General features: G+C 44.6%; 1 protein-coding gene and 1 long non-coding RNA gene across 2 annotated transcripts; one reads left to right on the forward strand and one right to left on the reverse strand.

The window, feature by feature from the left end:
- The first annotated feature begins 4,038 nt into the window (after window positions 1-4,038).
- On the forward strand, window positions 4,039-9,158 carry LOC148221211 (uncharacterized). Its single transcript, XR_015808535.1, has 2 exons — window positions 4,039-4,536; window positions 8,567-9,158. It is a non-coding gene; the product is annotated as an uncharacterized LOC148221211 (long non-coding RNA).
- Window positions 9,159-13,352: 4,194 nt separating this feature from the next.
- LOC106857978 (kelch-like protein 23) lies at window positions 13,353-21,373 on the reverse strand. Its single transcript, XM_088179320.1, has 3 exons — window positions 18,696-21,373; window positions 17,607-18,020; window positions 13,353-15,849 (listed from the first exon to the last, which is right to left on the reverse strand). The coding sequence occupies exons 1-3, from the start codon at window positions 19,676-19,678 to the stop codon at window positions 15,537-15,539; spliced, it is 1,710 nt and encodes a 569-aa protein (XP_088035446.1). The 5' UTR covers window positions 19,679-21,373; the 3' UTR covers window positions 13,353-15,536.
- Window positions 21,374-21,390: the final 17 nt, after the last annotated feature.

Here is a 21,390-nt window from a genome sequence, read left to right on the forward strand (position 1 = left end):
CAGGACAGTGCAAGTCCAAGATGGCAACACCAGGGAGGTGCTTTGGCGTTGCAAGGGTAGGAGGAGAGAAATTAAGATCTAGAATTATTTTTTGTGAGGTTTTAAGAGGCATGGGGAGATCCCTGTTGTAAAATCACACCACCTCTCCTCTGAGGAGCAGAATGCTTCCCAGAGTCTGCACAATGCCCAGTGGAGCCAGTGCATGTTAATGCCTGCTGGATTTGATCATCAGGGCTTTGTTGTGTCCCCGAAGACTGAGATAAGCTTGTTAGGAGGCTAATTTGGTTCTTATCAAAGATACATCAAGGATACAGGAGACTTGTTGGATTTGAGCAAGAACTACTGAGTGCTGCCTTTAGCTGAGGAACTGAGCATAACAGTGATGAGCCATGGAGGCAGATCAGCTGCTGAATTTGTTTGCTTGCCATCAACTTGCTAAGGCTTGAAGAAGCATTCAGCTTCCACCCTGGACTGCTCCACCTTCTCTCTTTATGTTTGCTCCAGGGTTGGGAAGCTTCTGAGTAGTGTGATAGGGTCTAGGAATTTAGTGTATCCATCCTCTCCTCTGTTTGCACGTGGAGCATCACAGCTCCCCCCACAGAACAGCTGTTGTGGGAAACTTGCAGCAAGTCTGTCACCACCAGAGCAGATCTTTGAACTACCAAATCCATGAGACTGGGGAAGGCCTCTGAGATCATCAAGTACAGCCCGTGACCAGTCACCACTTTATCAGAGCAGAGCACTGAGTCCAGTCACTTTTTAATTAACACCAGGGATGATGTCTCCACCACCTCCCTGGGCAACCCATTCCAATGTTTAACAATCCTTTCCATGAAAAAATTCTTTATGTCCAACCCATACCTCCCCTGGCATGGCTTGAGTCTGTTTCCTCTGTTCCTGTCACTTGTTCCCTGGGAGCAGAGCCCATCCCCACCTGGCTGCACTCTCCTGTCAGGGAGTTGTAGAGAGTGAGATCACCCTGAGCCTTCTTTTCTCCAGGCTGAGCACTCTGAGCTCCCTCAGCTTCTCCTCATAGGACTTATTCTGTAATGGAGCGTTCCATCTCCAGATGGAGCACTGGGGTTCACAGCAGGGCCTCTCTTTCCCCTTTTTATCTCCTGTATGCACAGATGAGATGTGTAACATCACATAATGCGTGCCCACATAATGTTAGTGAGCAGCTGTGGGAGATGAGGCATCCAGCTCCAGGTGAGCCATGACAAAAAGAGCATACACGGATGCTTCCAGGCTGCTGTGAGGTGGGTGAGTAAAGGCTGGCACAGTGTGGCCCCCAGGCTTCCCTAGCCCAAAATTTTGGCTGACATGAATCTGCTGACTCCAGTAGACGTGGACATCTGGTGCCATTTTAGATCTTACTTTAAGAATAATTTGGCACAATTGTTTCCTTCTTCCTGCACATAGTAAATTTCAAAGATCTCCATTATCACATTATTTCACATTATTTCATTCAGAAATGTATGCCCAAGGGAACCTTTTCTTGGATGGCTGCACTTGGAACAACTTTGCTTTTCTTAATTCTCACAGGTACAGCAGACACACTGCCTACAAATAAAGGCAAGGCCTTGTTCAAAAAGCTGAAGTCATGTCTAAACAAGGGAAAGGATCTATAACTTTGTCAGATGAATCTAAGCATGTGATAAAGCAGGCCAAGAAATACCCTGAGAAAAAAATTGAAAGGCAATACCAGTCTCTGAAACATTGGCAAGATAGCTGGATTCAGAGATGATAGTGGCAGACAGCAGGAACACTGGGATAGGTCAGGCTAGAACCAAGAAATGCAGTGAGCTGCCCTGTATGGCTTCCCAGGGACACATGGTCTAATACCTGACATCTCACTGAGGCCATATTCCAAGAGGATCCACTTCAATAGGTGAGAAAATGTTACCTAGCACACAGATTAAGTGAGTAACAGCAAACCTTCAAACCCATTGACAGGAGGAAATTTATTCTTAGAGGAGTTTAACTACCAACTGTGGAATGCTGTTTTTTGTTTCAAATCATCTTGTTATCAGAAAAATTTAAGAAGGTTCCAAGTGGGAATGTGAGAAACTACAGCCATCTGCAGTCTGACGTGCAAAGCAGTAGAAAGTATTATATGTGATATATATCAACTATTATACATCATAGAGCTTTTGGAAACAAATATGAACATAATAGGAAAGAGTCTCCATGGGGTGGTCTGTGGGGAAATTGTCTCATTCTGCTGGAGTTACCCCAAAGAATTGGTGAGCACATCTAGTGGAGAGAACCTGCACCCTGCTCAGCTTTGCAAAGGCGTTCAGAAAGGTTCTTCACCAGTCTGAGGAAACCCATCTGAGTTGGCTATAAGAGACCAACATGGGTTGTTTGCAGCTGTGTGTTGTTGCAGGTGCCACCAGAAAGGGGGAATGAAAGGCAGACAGCAAAATCAGCTGATAATGAAGGTTTCTCATGATAGTGTTAAAGATTGGCTCCATCTGCTAGGGAAAGCAGGGCCCTCTCTTGAAATGGAGAAAGTAAACCCTTTGAATTAGTATAATTTTGAAATTAAGGGGCTCTCAGGCAAAGATATGAGGATAGGAATAACAGTTCTTTACTAGTATGCATAACAAGGCAAACAGAACAGCAACCATGGATTTTCTAACAAACAGAACAGGAACCTAATTCCAGTCCTCTCAGCCATGGGTTCTGTCCCTTTGGTGCAGTTCCTGTCACAGCCGGCAGGGGGCGCTGTGGGCGGGCGGGGGCGATGGTTCCTCCACGCCTGCAGGGGGCGCTGTGGGTGGGCTCGGGAAAGCACGCGGTAATGGTGGCTGGGCCCGGATGGGAGGGGATGGAAAAGAGAGGCTTTGCTCACGAACCCTGGGGCAGGGTCGGTCCCGGCGCTCCAGCAGGACTGTCAGAAACAGCACGCTGAAGCAGCAAGGCAGGGGTGCGGGGTTTAACAGCAGAGGAAGAGGCAGCTCCCGGCTGGGCTATGGCGGCAGTAGCAGCGACGCTCCGAAGCCAAGAGCTACTGCTCCCTCTCCTTTTATCTGCTTCTAATCTCCTGGTGTATCTGTCCCTCCCTCCGAGAGAATCTCCCAAAAACCAGCTAGGTTCCCCTTCCCCCTGTCTCAAGTACATAGCCACCAGTGCTTCTTTAGCAAGCCAAGGGGAAAAATTCCAGAGGCAACGAGTTAAAGAAAAAACCAATTCCCATCACTGCTGCAGTTCCCAGCACTGAGAGACTGACAACACAAGGGAGTAGAGGAAGGTGCACGAAAGGTGTCCTGATGTCAGGAAAATTAATCCACAAACACCAGAAGTTTGTGTCCAAAAAGGAGACAGAGGAGTCCTTTTTGCTTTATTTTAATTAAGGGAGAGGCCATGGGACATTCCCCTAGGGTATCTCAAATTTTTGGAGGACGCAGCCTCCTTTTTATCCTATTTTCCCGGCCGCATTTCCCTCTCTCTTTCCCAATGTGCTGAGGTACTTGAGAGGCACAGACTTCCCAGAACGCCTGATACCTGAAATTCCCCTCTAATGTATAACCCTCCCTTTTAATTTTTAATTCTTACAGAATTCATAGTTTTCCCCTGTTGCTTTTCTCATCTTTCGATATCCAATTTCATTTATCAGAAGCCTTACACTTTGTTTGTAAAGGCAAATATCTCTTTCCATTCATCAATCAGTGGAATCCATCCCATTGTTTATTTTATCTCACAGTGCTAGACTTATCTACAAGCAGATCCGCAGCTCATTTGTAAAGACAAATTCGACATTGCTCTCACTGAGGTGCTGGGCTGTGTGTGAGCACTCCAGAACTGCTCTGGGGGGCAGTGCCTCAGCTTTGTGCTCAGTACATGATGATCCAAAATGCAAACAGGATATGGGATGTTGCTGGCCAAGATGAAGGAACCAAAACTGAGACTGATGGGGCCTTGAAGATGCAAGATTTTAATGGAAGTAGACAATCTCCTCTGGGAGCTCCATCCACACCCTCTGCCGGGTGTCAGAGGTGATTAAAAGAAAGCTGTGCAGCCTGAGAAGGAAAAGCCTGATAGAAAGGGGGGGGGGGGGGGGGGGACAGAGAGATGGCCCTGGTAACTGTGTCACCAGGTAGGTGTCATCTGTGAAGCAGAGTGAAATTGAAATCAGCCACCTCCTTGACACCCTCTAAATTACTCTCTGTACTACGACATGTTACCCCACCCTCAAGTTCACAGGCAGGTCAAAACAAGTCTGATACACTCATGGGATTGAGCAAGAGGTGGGGGCAGTGAGTGATGAGCTGTTGAGTTGGGAGCCCTTGGGAATTTAGCAGTGAGCTTTATGCCTTACTTATGCCTGCTTGCTGCAGGAAGCCTCTGGTTTCTGTGTCCACTGTCTTGACCAGAATGGGAGTGTCAAAGAGGTTCTGGCACTGTGAATACTGGAGCAACCTGGGAAGACTTGAAGGAGTCTGCAGGCATACACTACCTGCATCCTCAGCACCTCCTGCTCTGCATCCCTGGTGCCCTGTTACTGAGATTTGTGTGATGCATCTTTGAAAGGTGAGTGCAGCACCTCACGTTACTTCTGTGCAGGTTGCCACCAGTGTTTTGCAGGGCAGCTCCAGAATAATCCTTACCTGCCTCCTGACCACTACAAAGTCTACGTGGGATTGTCCCCAAGAATAATGAAGTTCTCTGCTTTTCATTCCATATGGTATTTGTGTAGCAGCTCTTTCCCCTGCACTCCCTCTCTCCTGTACCTGTAGGTGTGAAAAGGCAAGTCCATCTCTCAGTCACACCTGTTATGAATGACGTTCTATTTATCCAATTTATCAGACCACAAGATTAAATTTAGCAGCAATTATTTTAATAGCAACAATTGTATATAAATGAATACAATTGAAGTATATTAGATACATATGTTTGAATATATACAAAATTTGGCAGTGAATAATTTAGTATAATTGAGGTTTGTATAAAGCATAAGCAAAACCGACCGGGGGTATGGGGAGGGGCTTACCCTTCCTCACACACCAAACAATCAAACAAAAAATCCCACTTATATACTATATGATAATACATATTAATACAGAATTTTCTGGAAAGCTCCTCCTAGTTTCTATTCCTAAAATCTACGTCACTATGTTGTGTTGCACATACCCTACTAGTACTTAGGGGTCTCTCATCCTTTCGGGGGTCTGATTTTTGGTGAAGGCTCTTGGTCTTCATCAGTGTCTGCTGTGTAACCTGCAGGTAGTGCAAGGGCACTGAGCTTGGGGTTATGTAGCTAAGCACATGTTCCCACAATAAACCTTCTTCAAGTTCCATGCCAGGAGTCATCCCAATTTGGCCCATTCCAAGGTCAAAACTTTTTATTTCTAGATGCTGCTTATCAAACCTACGTCCTTCTACTACTCCCATCTAACATCTGGAGGATTCCATCTGCTTTGTCTCACAATTTCCTTTTTTTTGCTTTGTAACAATTATTTTCTATTGATATGAGTACAATTTTGCTAATATGGTTACAATTTAGTTAGCACGAATCACATTTATCACACACCTTAGCTGCAAGTGGGTCCCTCTGGAGACAGTCCAAGAAAACTAAGGGAGCTTGCAGCACAGACAAGGGATTTACTGGGTCAGTGCTGGGAGCCCCTAGCTGAGCCAGGGTCCAACCTCATCCTGGAGGATGCTCCTGAAAGTTCAGACAAATGCCAAACTGGAAGGCTTCTATATCCTGCTAGGGAGAACCCCAAAGAAGGTAAGTGTTCCCTATGTCCCATTGTCCCAAAACCCCAGGCAAGCAGCATCTTCTCCCTGTCTCCACCCCAAGAAAGGCCACCCAGCCTCACAAGGGAGGCAGTAGCTGTTAACCACCCTCCCAGGGAAGAGATGTGTAAGCAGATATTGCAGCAGCTTCCAACATGTTCAACAGCTGCAATCCCAGCACCTCCTGACCTGCTGCATGTGAAACACAGCAGCTGCTGTGAGAGCTGCTGGCTCTGGCAGGAAGGCAGCCACCATCCCTTTGGTTAGAGTTTATTAATGCTGCTTTTTTTTGGCAGAACTGCAAGTCCTTCAGAATCAGAGACTCATTTAGGTTGGAAAAGCTCTCTGAGATCACCAAGTCCAACCATTCTCCCTGCACTGCCAAGGCCACCAGCATGTCCCCACATACCACATCTACACACTTTTAAATCTCTTCAAGAGTGGGGACCACTGTCCTGGGCAGCCTGTGCCAGGGCTTGCAGTTTTTCCAATCTAAACCTCCTCTGGCACAACTTGAGGCCATTTCATCTTGTTCTACTTCTATCAGGGAGTTGTAGAGAGTGAGAAGGTCTCCCCTGAGCCTCCTTTTCTCCAGGCCGAGCCCCTTTCCCAGCTCCTCCTTACCAGCCTTGTGCTCCAGCCCCTTCCCCAGCTCTGCTGCCCTTCTCCGGACATGCTCCAGCCCTTCAGTGATTTTCTTGTCATGAGGGGCCTAAAACTGAACCCAGGATTTGAAATGCCTCACAGTGCCCAGCACAGGGGACAGTCACTGCCCTGGTGCTGCTGGCCCCACCGTGGCTGGTACAGGCCAGGTGCCATTGGCCTTCTTGGCCACCTGGGCACACCTGGGCTCATATTCAGCCACTGCTGACCAGCACCCCCAGGCCCTTCACCACTGGCAGCTTTCCAGCCACCCTGCCCCAAGCCTGGATTGTTCCATGGGGTTCTTGTGACCCAAGGGCAGGGCCTGGCCCTTTGTTCCAGCCTGTCAAATTGCCTCTGCAGAGCATTCCTGCCGTCCAGCAGATCAACATCCCACTCAGCTTGGTGTCATCTGTGAAATGACTGAGGGTTCCCTCGATCTCCTCTTCCAGATCATTGATGAAGATATTAAATGGGACTGGCCCCAAAACTGAGCCCTAGGGAAAACCACTGGTCACCAGTCTCCAGTTGGATTTAGCTCCATCCACCACCAGTCTCTGGGCCTGGATCATGACTCACACTGATGCATGGATTTTAAAAAATAATTTACTTTAATCACTATGAAGCTTTGTCAGATTAATTATAAAATGCTCATGAGCTCATCTTTACATTAATTTTAATCACAGTTTATAAACCTTAACTCTTGTCATGTTATTTGGAATTCATGCAGAAAATAAGGATGATGGGATTAATGCCTTTGAGCCTGTGACTGTTCTACTTCAACAACTGAATGTTTTACTGACATTATGGAGTGAACCATGTGTCTGTTTCTTTATCTTTACAAGCTGAAACTTCTTTTATCTTCAGGTTTTCCATCAGTAGCTGATAATTATAAGCCAAAATTGTATTAGAGGTGGAAAAAATGTATTTAGACTTTTATAGCCAGACATTGCATCCCATTGTGTATAGCTGGCAAAACTTAACCAGAGAGAGGCTATGCTTATTTCTGAACCTACATTTAGATATGTCTGAATTGGAGTTTTAAAGTGGTTGAAACAATCTGGGAGTTCACAAATGCAAACAGAGTTGATACAGGGTTTTTTTGGACAAAGGTGGACAGGCAGAAGCAGGCCTTGGGAGAGGAGCTCCTCCTCCCTCATAGGGAATGACAGCCTCCAAAAGGCTCAGTCGTTCCTCCTTGCTCTGTTTTCCAGGAGGAGCTAGTTTCACTGGCCAAGCAAAGTAACCTGCTGGCCAGAAAGGTGGGCACCTGGTTCAGGCACCCGTGGGCCCATGACCACCCCAGGCTGATGAAGAAGAGGCCAGGTAGTTGGGTCAGGTTTTGGAGACCTCCAACAGGTCTGCACATCATCACTCCCCTCTGCCCTGTCCTTATGCCAAACACATTCCCAGGGCAGCTGCTGTGGCTGTGAGCAGAGCCTCTGTCCCACCAGGCTGGGTGCCATTACTGCACACCCTGACAGCAGAGCTCTGCTGCAGCACTGCCAGCTCCTCCCTGCCTCCCTCCTTCCTTCCCATTTTTACCTTTGAAAAGTTAAATTTGCCTCAACAGAGTCTACTGGCCTTGATGGAGAACAGGGTTAAATCTCAGATGCTCAGAGAGATTTTGAACACCAAAGCTGCTTGCAAAATGTGTTAAACTTCTTTTCAAACATGATCTTGATACAAAATGAAAATTTTAACATATTGTCAGCATGGATGGTTGGGCAGAAAATGAATCCATGAAGTGCAGTTAGGAGGCAGTGCAAGCCATGAAAGAGGAAGGTTAAAACTGAACAACACAAGAAAGCACCAAAATCTTCACAGCTTTCCTCTTCCTCAAGTTTTTTGCTCTTATATTAAATCTCCCTGCATATCTCAGTAATACATGCTGTCAGGGTGGAGAGAGGAGTTACCAAGTGTCTTGATCAAGACAATCAAGTTATCCCTGGTTCTCACCTTGAGGTTTAATGCTGTATGTACATAATGACCCCCATCAGGTAAAAGATCTGCTCCTCTTCCCCCTCTGAAAAATAAATTATTCATGGTATAATTTATATATATAATACATAATATTATATTACATATTATATAATTAATATATATAATTGAATCATGTTATTATGTTTTTAAAAAAATATTTTCCACCTCAAAGCTTGTTTGATGCTTCCCATTGCAGCATTTCTGAAGTAATAAATCCTCCAGTGTTCCTGTGCCAACATTGAGAAAAACTGGGTGCCTTCCACTGTCTGGGGTTGTAAGAGACGGTGCAAAGTTCTCCCTCATCTGTCTCATGGTCGTCGCAAGAAGACCCTGGTGGACCCCACTTGCTTCAGACAGGAGTTCTGGCCTGGCTGAGGTGGATGCTTGCGAAGTGATTGTTTGTAGGTGTGTGCTGTCCACAGTACAATGCTTTCGAGCAGGCACTAACTGAAAACTGCATGTTTGGCACGTACACACCTGCTTCTCTGAGCAACGGCTCTCTCTCCTCACAATAGTCCATAAATCTCCCCACCTTTTGGCCAGACACTACTCGCTTTGGAAAAGGACTATGAAAAGGTGACCTTTTGGAGAAACCTTTTGAGATCTCCCTGCAGAAGACACGTCTATTGTCCGGACCACGAGGACTTGTCTCATCTGTTGGTAGCTATTCCCCCCTTCCCCTCTTTTTTTCTCTCTCTCTCTTTACTTTGTTTCCTTTATATCTCTCCCCTCTATCACAAAAACTGAGTTGTTGGCATTCAATAAAAGTGCATTTTGCTGTGAGCAAACTCGTTGTTTGTCCCCTGTTGTGTCTTTTGCACCCCTGAGGTCAAACGAACCATCACGACTCCCCCCCTACCGTACCCCCGTATTAGCAGCAGATCGTGACAGGGGTGTATAAGCATTTGATAGGTGATTTACAAACATCCACACAAGAAAAGGAGATAGGGAGAGGCATCTTGATAGTCTTACTGCATCCTCTCTAACACTGATGGAATCTGGGCAAAGCGTGGCTCTCAGCAGAGCCTGGCTGGCAGTGGATACCCTGATGCCTTACAGCACATGCTTCCATGTGTCAACAGAACTGAGATTCTGCAAATCTCTGTCCAAACAAGCACAGGTTGCCCTATGGGCGTCCTGGGCACAGCCTGGCAAGTTATTTCAACTCTGGAGGAGGTCTTAATTCCTTGTTTTCTGTTTTAGTTGGAGACTTTTATTTCACCTCATTCTTCTCTGGACTGTCTCTTCTGTATGATGTAAGTATGTGAGAAGAGTCATCCTGTGAAGTGACACCTTTCAAGGGTTCTTTGTTCATTGCAAATGAGGCTGATGATCCCAGGCCACTCTAAGTCCAAAGACAATGTGTGGTCATTACTAAGGGTACAAAGCCAAAGAAGGACAAATTCAGGGGTATGGAGCAGAAACATCCCCAACCCTGAGTCAGCAGTTCCCTTTTCCCTGGGTGGAGCTGGCTAGGGGTCAGTGATGTTACCCTGCTGTTCTTGTCTTAGATCCCTGTGTAAGTGCTCCCCACAGATACCCACACATAGCTCCTGCATCTCAGACAAGAGCAGACCCTGTCCTGCCTGTGACCGCTCCCCACTGCTCTAAAGACTCTCCGCATGACATCCTGTACATTCAGTAATGATAAATGCATTTTGCCAACCACTTTCTCCAAAGCTCAGAGCTAGATTTGATCTAGCATGGGCACACCGAGTTCTTGCAGTACCTCTTCCCATGGTCTTTACATGTGATTAAAAGGTGCTGGGTACTGCTGCCTTCTCTGTGCACAGAAGCCCTGGTTTTGGGACCACACCATGTGCTGGTTGAAATTTCTGCAACACGTAAGCAGCAATTAATCTTGTTGTCTGATAAATTGGACAAATAGAACGACATTCATAACAGTGACCTTCTATGCTGAGGGAGGAAAGGCAGAGAACAGACTACAAGTTCAAAGATTAATTCAACTGGAACTGAAGAACCCACAGAAAAAAAAAAAAAACAAACCAAAACACTAGGGTTTTAACTATATTAATGAATTAATTCTACTAATTAATCTAGAACCACAGCCTCTGCCCCTCTACTCCCACTCCTAATGTTACAAACACCAGTTCCTATGAGAGAAAGGTGCAAACCATACTGGTTAGAATTTCCCAAGAAATTCTTAGCAGACTAAAAAAGGCCTTAAAACTCAAAGGTCTATTAAGACGCAATTAGTATAGAAAAAAAGAGCACAGTAAATTTAAAATGACCCATGAGAGGAATGTTGAATTTGTCTTTACAAATGAGTTGTGGATCAGCCTGTAGATAAGGCTAGCACTGAGAGATAAAAGAAACAATGGGATGGATTCCACTGATTGATGAATGGAAAGAGATATTTGCCTTTACAAACAAACTGTAGGGCTGCTGATAAATGAAATTGGATATCGAAAGATGAAAGAAGCAACGGGGGGAAAACTATGAATTCTATAAGAATTAAAAATTAAAAGGGAAGGTTATACATTAGAGGGGAATTTCAGGTATCAGGCGTTCCGGGAAGTCTGTGCCTCTCAAGTACCTCAGCCAATGGGGAAAGAGAGAGGGAAATGCGGCCGGGAAAATAGGATAAAAAGGAGGCTGCGTCCTCCGAAAATTTGAGAGATCCCAGGGGAATGTCCCATGGCCTCTCCCTTTATTCGAATAAAGCAAAAAGGACTCCTCTGCCTCCTTTTTGGACATAAACCTCTGGTGTTTGTGGATTAATTTTCCTGACAACCCACCACGTGTCTGAAATAAAACAAGAAAACCATGAGGGATTCAGGAGGTGGGATACTCAATATGCTGGGAGGGCGTCGGCAATGATTCCTCAAGAAGTCACACATAGGTACCAGCCTTGGAAAATGGCTATTGCATACACACATCTAGAAACCCTTCCAGCCTTCAGCTAGGCTGAAGTTGTTCTTTTTTCTTTACCATTGCCAGGTTGCCTAGAAAAGCTGGTAGTGACTAACTTCCCATAAACTCATTCCACAATATTAGCATTATAGTCTAATCTTTCCGTTTTCTTTCAAACCAAACATTTCATTTGTTACACCAAGAAGAATTAAAAAACTAGGACATGCTATACACACACAAAGGGATAAGTCTGTGATGCTGTCCTATATCCCTGACCTTGCTGCATACCACCACTGAAGATGCTGAGTTTTGAACTTTGGTGGTGCTGCCATTTAGTCTGGATGCCTATGAGGCTGACTTTGCATGACAAGTCCCAGATTCTGGTGGTCATATGTCTGCCTTAGAAAGAAAAGCAATAAAAGCTTGAGGCAACTTTCCTGAGAAGAAGCACAACTTCAGTTGTCTCCACTGCAAAGTGTGAAGCCCCAGTATCCCAACCTACTGTACCATAATGTAAGGACAAAGAAAGTAACAGGTGTCCTGGATCAGACTAAGGGTCCATTGAGATCAGCACATCTCAGCACCAACAGCAACCAGCATAGCTCTAGGAAAACAAGTGCAGATCAAGTACATGCTGTGGCCAACAAGGTTTCCCAGCATACAATATATTCATGTCACAGGTTACTTGTGGATGAAGACACATACCAGCAACTCATCATTTCTCTCCTGTGCTGAACTGCTGTCTGTCCTGTCTGCTTTCCATTTCCAAACCAGTGCTGTCCCCCTTTCTGTTTTCATCACTGAGGATACAGACTTTCTGTGGCTTTTGCTAAAAATAATGCCGTGCCTAGCTGATCATCTGCACAATTAATTCTTCCATAACTTCAGTTTAAATAGCCATGTATTTTCTTTTTATTTAAGTGGCACTGGAGAGGTCCCCTTATGGTGTCTCTTTTGTCCCATTTTTCCTCTCAAGATTTATTTTAGGAGAAATGTTGCCAGTTCCTTCCTCTTCTAAGGTAACATTGCAGGTTTCTGATAACTGACCTGGCTGCAAAGCCTGTTGCATTGTTGGTGATTTTAATACAGAGCTTCTACGAGTCCCTGGGACTTGCTTTGCGAGAACTGGGAACAGGGTGAAGCCTGGTGGTGCCATCCTGGCTCAGCTCAGCTCTGCCCTGGGAACATGTCAGCCCAGTCATTGCGCAGAAAAACACCCAGTCCTTGTAAGTCTGAAGATACTTAGCCTGCTTTAGTTTTTGAGTCTTCTGATTTGTCTCTCCCTCTCTTTCCCACAGTATATATTATTACTTTGTGACAAAAGTTTTCTTGTTTCCTGTAATCTGTCTCATAAATGGTTTCCTGATGATCCTGCAGTTGTTACACATTTTTTGGTCCTGTGTGATCATCCAAATGATCTTCAATGTTATTCTCTATGGTGAGGTATGAAAAGTCTTTGTCTCCTTTGTGCCACCCCCATCCATGAGAGAGCATGAGGTTCAGGGCGACTCCTAGCTGCCTGCAGGAAAGGAGAGAAATGGGACTGCCCCACAAACAGCCTAAGAGCTCCTTGAGGCGTTTGTTAGGAGTTGTATGGATACCTTATCTCACTAAGATCAGAGCAGGAGCTCACTTCTAGCTTGCAGCTATGTTCTAGTGACATGGGAGCCACCCACAGACCTTTTCCTCACTGCCTAATGGCTTCTCAGTATGTAGTTTCAGAGAACTGGAACCTGTTGGTATGTCCAAAGTGGAGTTAGGAAGGAGCAGCCAGGTAAGCCGGGTAGATAGCACACTGTGTATTTGCATCTCTGAGTTTTGGGTGCCATCCACAGGCTCTTGATGCATGCCAGAATTTGTATAGAGATCACTGGGCAACTCCCTAGCCTGCCTTGCTAGTGTAGGGAGGGAGATGGCACTGTGGGAGCATCTGACAAGATTTGTGAAAGCTTTGAGGACCCATATCCAGAAAAAACTTCTCCATTATGCTGGTTCTATGCCTTCAACTTTCTTGAGTTACCCCTTCATCAAAGCTAAATTACAAGAAAAAACAGCTTTTCTAAGGAATTATGGAGGTTTTGGTAGTTTGAAAACAAACCAGTGGGAGCTTCTAAGTCAGAACTACAATTTAATAGGAAAATTAAAATAAAGACAGAAAACACTAGCTTAAAGTGACAGTCAGGATACAACCTGAGACCCTGTTGGTCAGGGCGGTGGTAGCAGTCCAATAAAATGGTGGCTGCAGTCCTCGAGGGGATAGATGTAGTTCTTTCGAAGCAGTGATCCTGTAGAAAGGTCTGCTCTTCCTCTGAAGTCCATGGACGTTATGTAGTTCTTCTCTCGGAATCCAGTAGGTAAAGCTCCTAGTGGTGTTCCAAATCTCACATTATATCCAGGTAGGAATGCTTGGTTCCTCCCCCTGGGTGGGGTATTTCACAATGGGATGATGTAATTTTATCAGTGATGCAGTGAGACTTGATGGCCCATTAACAGAAGATATCCCCAAGAGGGAGTTATCAGGGATGAGTCATGGAAGAGGTAAAGAACACTGCCCCGCCTGCTTTTAACAGCTTATGAAGACGGTGATGGAATACATATTTTGGTTACATCTTACATTGTAACCGAAGACAGATAGCTCATAGAGGTTGTAGACAACAGCAAAATAAGGAGCCCAGTCCATATGCTGGCGGGACAAATCTGTGTTGCCTTTCACAACTTCAAATTACTTTATTTCACAGTAATAAATTACATAGGAAAATATGCCAAACAACTATATGTAGAATAAATATTAATTTCAATTATTCAATTATTCAATTCAGATATTAATTTTCAAGAAGTCACATTACAAGAGCATTATGAGGGTTAGAAAAATTCGGTGAAACCATAATAGAGTTAACACCTGTCAGCTTAAGCCAATCTCCCAATGCAGGGACAACTGCAGCACTGGCTTTAAGGACACGATCACACCTCTTATTTTTATTTTAGCTGCCAGGTTAAGCCCCTAGGGCTGTGAATGAAAATAGGACTAGTCCTTGCAAATACAATTTAAACTTCATTTCCTTCAGAAAAGACAGGATGCCAGAAATGACCCCGAAGAGAGTGACAGGAGCAAAGGAGAGGATCTGGCAAAGAAAAAAAAACAACACAGGGCTTGCTGCAAAAACAGGATCCAGGTGGTCTTTGGAATGCAGGAGGGCTGAGCAGGGCTTCACTGCAGTGTGCCTGAGGCCAAGGTGAATCTCACCACATCAATTAGGCAATTAGTCACTCCAGGACTTGTTTTCTGTAATTACTCTGCTGGGATTATTCTTTTACTACTACTCTATAATCATTCATCCAGGAAAAAAGGGGTATACCAGCCAAAGTCCCACTGTATAAAGAGAAGAGGGGTTGAACAAACTGATGAAGTTATGACTCCTATGTGTGATTAACTCAAAGCCTTCCCAAAAGGTTCATGAGATAATAAACTAAAACTGGGGAAGATTTAACCAGTTTGCAATTTCAAAAGACAGTGGCAGTCATTGCCAGCCATCCCATGAAGGACTTGCATGTGAAAGGCACTAGCTTAAATGGCAAATAAGTTTTCACCTAGGAAGTATAAAATGGTCAGGCTCTACAATAAATAATTTCTGCAACTAAGGCCTGGCCAAATGATACAAGCTGTATTTGCTGTATGAATTATACAAAATAGCTCTAATGTCTAAAAGATCTTCCTTACTGAATGTCTACTCAGGGAGAAGTTTCCTAAAATTGAAAGGAACTAAATTCTTCCAAATGCACACTTTTCCACCAGAAATTATACATAATAAATGGAAGCTTTCTATATGGATGCATTAATTTTGTTGAGATTTCATTTTTAAAATTGGAAAATAGGAGCATTACAACACTATCATTTTAACCGGATAGTTTAGGGGTTGGATGTTATAATCCTGCTGAAGATTCCCTTGACACACATTTATTATTTAAATCTTATGATATTTTCTAACACTGAGGCAGTGATTTTCCAGCTACTCAAAGGACAGAGAGGCACAGAGATTAAAGGTCAGAACAGCACCAACCTTTTTTGAGCATCAACTCTAAGAAGTTTATGTACCATAATAAAACCAATCACCATTTTCAATAGACTGCAGCCTTTGTGTAGTCAAATTTTTCACTGGATTTTGCTACAAGTTCATTTGTCAAGTAGAATCAAAAAGGTAAAATTTACAAAGGAACAAAAATTTTAAAATGTCACAGGCCAAAGCTGATGCAATCTAACTCCCTTAAGCTGTAAAGCACATGATCTTCCACTCTTATGCCCACGTATCAAATCTTCGCACAGAGACACAGCCATGAATGGGAAGAGGGCAAGGGAGTTTGTTATCTATGACCTGGCACACATCAATGTAGGGATCAAAGAGGACTACAGTAGGGAGAGCACTGTTTCCCTTCCTCTGTCCAAGGAGATAAATTTGTCCATTCACAGTGCTGCATCCCATGAAGAACTTCTGGGTCAAGCATTCCTCATTCACCTGGGTCCATTCATCTGTCTCCACATCAAATCGAAAAGCTCCCCCTCCTACAGTGTACAGAGCCCCATTCAGGGATGTGATGCAGAGGTCATACCTGAGAGAGAAGAAACCCTTGATCAGAATCTCAAAAGAAAGATTTGGCCCCTGAAATATTCAGGATGGCCTTGGTGCTCAAATCACAAGTCCTGTTTAAACAGACAATCACAGAAGTGTTGTGGGGACAGGACTTCTACAGCCTAACCTCTTCTTGGAGCAGGACCAACATTAGAATCCTTCATCTTCTGCCAGGTCCCAGAATATTATTTCTTACCTGTCTTCGTTTGAAAAGACAGATGTCTTCTAGGGAAGGCAGGACCTTCCCTTGAATTGGAGAATATAAACTCTCTCCCTCCCAATTACTATAATTTTGAAATTAAGGGGCTCTCAGGCAAAGATATGAGGATAGGAATAATAGTTCTTTACTAGTATGTATAGCAAGGCAAAGAAGACAATAACAACTATGGAATTAATAACAAACAAAACCAGGGACCCCGTGATGGGAAGGAGGAGAGGCTTTGGGGCAGTCAATCCCAGTGCCCCTGCAGGACTCTGAAATGCACTAGGCTGGAGGGTGGGAATAAGCAAAATATCTCAAGCTGGTGGAGGAGATGTATCAGGGAACACCATGGCAGTAGTTGGGACTGTGGGATGTCCCGGCAGGGCAGGGGGTGCAGGCTGCAGCGCACAGAACCCAGAGCAGAGCACAGGAGCAGCGGGGCTGGGGCAGGGCAGGGATGGGGGCTCAGGATTCCTGGAAACACGAGCAGATGGGGATAGGGCCTTCTTTTACTGAGGTAGGTGTTAATAAGGTGCCAGGCCAATGGCTGCTCTCAAGGAGCAGAGACTCACCCCACAGAAGCAGAAGAATAAACTCCGGGCTAGGTTATGGCAAATTCCCCAAGCCACAGCAGCTCCAAGCATCCTCCTCCTATGAAGCCACAGAGCGAGAGCCAGCAGCTGCTCCCTGACCTCCTTTTACCTGGGCCCAGCCAACCCTTTGTTTTCTCAAGTACCCATAAGTACAAGCAGTCAGTGTTTCCCAGCAACTTATGGGAAAAATTCTACGGGTTAAAGTGTCTTGGCTTGCAATGCAAGATGTAACCAAAAGTATGTATTCTATCACCATCTGTTGAAACCAGGTGGGGCAGTGCTCTTTATCCCCAGCAGGGATATCTTCTGTTAATGGATCATCTGTTAAAACCAAGGGGGCAGTGTTCTTTATCTTTTCCACAACCCATCCTCTGTCCAGGAAAATATCCCTGTCAATGGGCCATTGAGTCCCAGTGCATGACTGATAAAATTACAGCATCCCACTGGGAGATGCTCCAGCCAGGAGGAGGAGCCAAGCATTTCCTACCCAGATAAAACCTGAGATTTGGAACATCAGAGCAGCCTTTTCCCATTGGATCCCAGAGGTAAACCAGACCCTTCTATATCATCACTGGACCTAAGGAGGAAAACTGCACCTTCTCCAGGAGCACTGCTCCAGCAGAACCACATCTGTCACTGCACAAGGATGCAACACCCTGACTGACTGACGGGGTGTCAGGTTGGATTCTGACTCTGTCAGTGCTTTGGTATTTTTTATATTACTGTATTTTTATTTTTTAATTTTCCTAGTAAAGAACTGTTATTCTTATTCCTGTATCTTTGCCTGAGAGCTCCTTAATTTCAAAATTATAATAATTTGGAGGAAGGGAGGTTACATTTTCCATTTCAAGAGAGGCTCCTACCTTCCCTAGCAGACATCTGTCTTTCAAACCAAGACAGTAAGAAGGAGCAAAAGAAAAGAAACCTAGCCCCCAACATTACCTTGGAAGAGGGGAGAATGAGATGACATCCCAGTTGTCTGTCTCTGTGTTCAGCCTTTGCACTCCATCATATACATGTCCATTCTCATCCAGGCCACAGACCACATAGATCGTGGTTCCCACACTGACCGCGTCGCCTCTCTCCACAGGCTGAGCCATAGGACTCATGCTTTCCCACTCTGACTCCATCAGAGCCATTCGCTCGACTGCTGGGATTATCCCTTCATCTGTGCTCCCTCCAAGAACATACAGGTAGAGTCCCACTCCTACTGCACAGTGGCTATTGCGGGACTTCTTCATGGCTGGCCCTTCCAGCCAGCAATTGTCCAAGCAGTTGTAGATAAGCACCCAATCCACACTGTACCACACAAACTCATCCCGGAAATATCCTCCTGTCACAAAAAGGAAGCTACCTGTAAAGACAGCAAAGAAAATATAAGTCACATTAAGGCTAAAAATTGCTCCTGGTAGCTGGGGTTCTCATTTCACCCTGAGCTGTACTGATAAGGTGCAAGATGAGGAGAGAAAATCAATGCTCTGTCAATCAGTTTACAGTATTTAATTCCTCATCCACAGAGATAGATTCGGCCTATAGTATGCAGCCAGTTTTCCCAAGCCTGCTCCCATTTTTGAACTGAATCATGGAAACACTGGTTGGAAAGAACCTCAGGGATCTCACTTCCAAACTCCTACCAGAAATGGAACTATTACCAACACTACTACAGGAAGCCATAGTATTGAGCTGGCTTGAAAGTCTCCAAACATTAAGATTTCCCAACATCTATGGGTAAGTTTAATGTAATGGCAACTATAAATCATAAATTGCCTGTCTTCTGTCTAAACCACTACAAAAGAGAAGGCCAAAGAACACACTGCTTAAAGCCAAGTCCTTAGACTAATTCCAGATAAAGCCAAAGTAAGGAGCTTGGCAGACTGTATAGTTTCTGCTATATGAGAATAGTGTTACCTAGCATTCTCCCAGGACTAAGGAAAACAAAACCATTCTTTGAAAAATATGAACTCCAGTATGAATAAGGTTTTAGCAATGCTGAGCACAACTGTTTTACAGCAACAGCTGGACTCCCTGCATTTGGGACTCTCAGTCTCAACTTCTGTTTGCATTTGCTCAGCCTCCCTTCTCTGTAAGTTACCTACTGCTGCCACCGCATACTGGGTGAGATTCCTGCGCTGCAGTGGAGAACAAGCCTGCCAGGTCCCTTTTTTAGGTTGAAAGAGATATAATTCTTGCTGTTCCTTGTCATGTTTTCCTCCCAGGACATATAAGGTGTCATAGCTCCGACCAGCGTAAGAACACAGTTCTGGATTTTGCCAGCTGGGTGGGGGACAGCTGTCTAACTTCTTTATTAGTCTGGAAAAGGTATCTGTCTCTCCAGCACACTTACTGCGTTTCACCAAGGTATCAAGGAAGGACAAACTCAGAAAAGTGACCCTGACTTCGCCCACCAAATCCAGAAATTCTTCCTCTCTTGTCGTTGGATCCTCCATTATCCAAATTATAATACTGTCAAAAATCACATCCTCTCTTGAAATGAAGAGGTCATCACTTTTCAGGAGCTGCATCAGCATTTCCTTGGGTAATGCCTTAAATTCTTCCTGGTGCATCACATCCCCCCAGTGAGTAAGAGCCACATTCATAGCAGACACATACAACTCTGTAAAGGCAAATTGCTGTGAGTAGGTCATCAGGCCCAGGCAGTTGGAAACATGCAGTTCTCTCTCCAGAAATTTCTCACACAACAGTTTCACCCTGTCAAACTGAAAAAAATCAGCTGTTTCCAGTAAGCTGATCACATTTTCTTGACCTATGAGCACTTGGGCTGTGCGAGTGAACTCAAGTAGTGCCTGAAAAGGCACTGCATCGATCCCTTTGATCACTATGTGCTGTTCAGAGCTCTCTCTTGCTCCTCCAAAAAACATGGCTTCGAAATATCGACTGTGTCCTGAAAGCACCCTACGGCTGACCTGGAAGAGTCTCTCTCCAACCTCAAGAATTGTGTCTGCAATCATTTCTGTCTGAGGTCCCAACTCCTGTGGCTCCTGTGCAGGCTCCATTCTTGTAGAATGCCAGGCTGTTAATTTTAACTCAGTCTTATGCAGCCCTTACCCATGTGAGATCCCTGGAAACATTATCCCCCTAGCTAGGATAAATATGAGATAAGCCAATCTTGTCCTAAAAATAGAATGTTTTCTACTCTCCTGCTTTGCTCTTCTGTCTTTTCTGCTGCTTTCTGAACAGCAATATCAGAACAGCTGCATAACAAAAAAAAAAAAAAAAAAAAAAGTAGATTTGACTGGCATCTACTTTTACCAGATAAGGGGCTACAATAAATAAGGGGAGCTGTTAGCCAAGCAAAGAGCCTGGGCTAAAAAGAAAAACCAGGAGAAACAACCAAGATTCCTAAGCACTAAGTAAATATCAAGAAGTTGTAGAATCCTTGAAGCCATTTGGAAAAAAGCAACCATTACCTCATCTTTCATTAGTTCAAGTTTAATCAAATACCAAAGTGATTACAGTTTTTATTATGTATCTATACTTTAGTAAGAGAGAAAAGGAGTAAGCCCCCATTCAAACCCAGATGGCTTCCCATGTTCAGTCATCCTCAATCTGAATGCACTAAATAAATACAGATGTAGGACAAGCAACAGCTAATGTCACAGTGAATTTTTCCAAACCTGTAATGTGAAGATTTGCATAGTGACCTTGAAGTAGAGACCCTTACCCAAAGAGCCCATACCAGCAAGACTCACTCCCAGTTCTTGGCAGAGCTCAGCAAACAGAGGCTGTGTCAGTGCCTCTCCATGCTCATCATAAAAGCTTTCTTATTTCTAGTTTGGATTACTCCTCTTTTAGCTTAAACCATTACCCCTTGCCCTGTCACAACAGAGCCCGCTAAAATGTCTGCACCCCATCATTTTCATATTCTTCTTTTCAGGTACTTGACTCCCAAGTATAACCTCAAAGTCTGTGCTGCAGAAAAGGAGAGCCATGCAGCTCACAACGATGACCAAGCAACCAACCACCTGTGCAAGAAATGTTGGGAACAGGTCCCTCTCCACTTTACACACTTGACCAATGGCTTCAGGCAGATCTCCCAGCACTGAGAGCCCAGAATCCACCCCAGAGAGCCCCAGCAGGTCTGTTTTTGATGCTCTACTTAGAGAGCAAAGATAGTGCAGCATGTTTTTGGCATCAAAGCAGCAATCTTTCTCCCACCTAAAGGACAGTTAAAGACTCTGCTCAGGCTGATGGCAAGAAATTCTACTCCTCTCACTCTAAATAAGCATTCTCTTTAGAATTGTGCAGTTTCACCAGCAAGTTTTGTAGCACTAAGAAGAAACTAGGTTGTGAGCAACACAACTTTATATAGACAGCTATGTGAGCCCAGAGATTAAAATCCAGATACACCTAAGTTGACACAGGCAACACATTACACAAGACATCTGGTCCCCAGTTTCAGAGTCTCCTGGAAGTCAGATTCACTGAAATGGAATTTACTCTAAGTTCCGACCCATTTTGGAGCTGACCCAGGAAAGGGTATGCGTGGGAGAACAATGTGGCCAAAACAAGCAATCCAACCTGTACTTGCCATGTGTTCTTGACAACCTTCAGAAACAAAACTGCTGATGCCAGCAAAACAATTCACTCTGCCACAGTCTCCTCATAAAGGGTCCTCCATAAAGGCAAGAGCAGGTGGCAGAAGCAGTCTTTAAAACGCCTTAGAAGAGGGATGAGATACTCTCAGGTCTTTCCCATCAATTCCGTT

Source organism: Sturnus vulgaris, chromosome 26 (assembly GCF_052056855.1).
Source record: "Sturnus vulgaris isolate bStuVul1 chromosome 26, bStuVul1.hap1, whole genome shotgun sequence".
Taxonomy (NCBI): Eukaryota; Metazoa; Chordata; class Aves; order Passeriformes; family Sturnidae; genus Sturnus; species Sturnus vulgaris.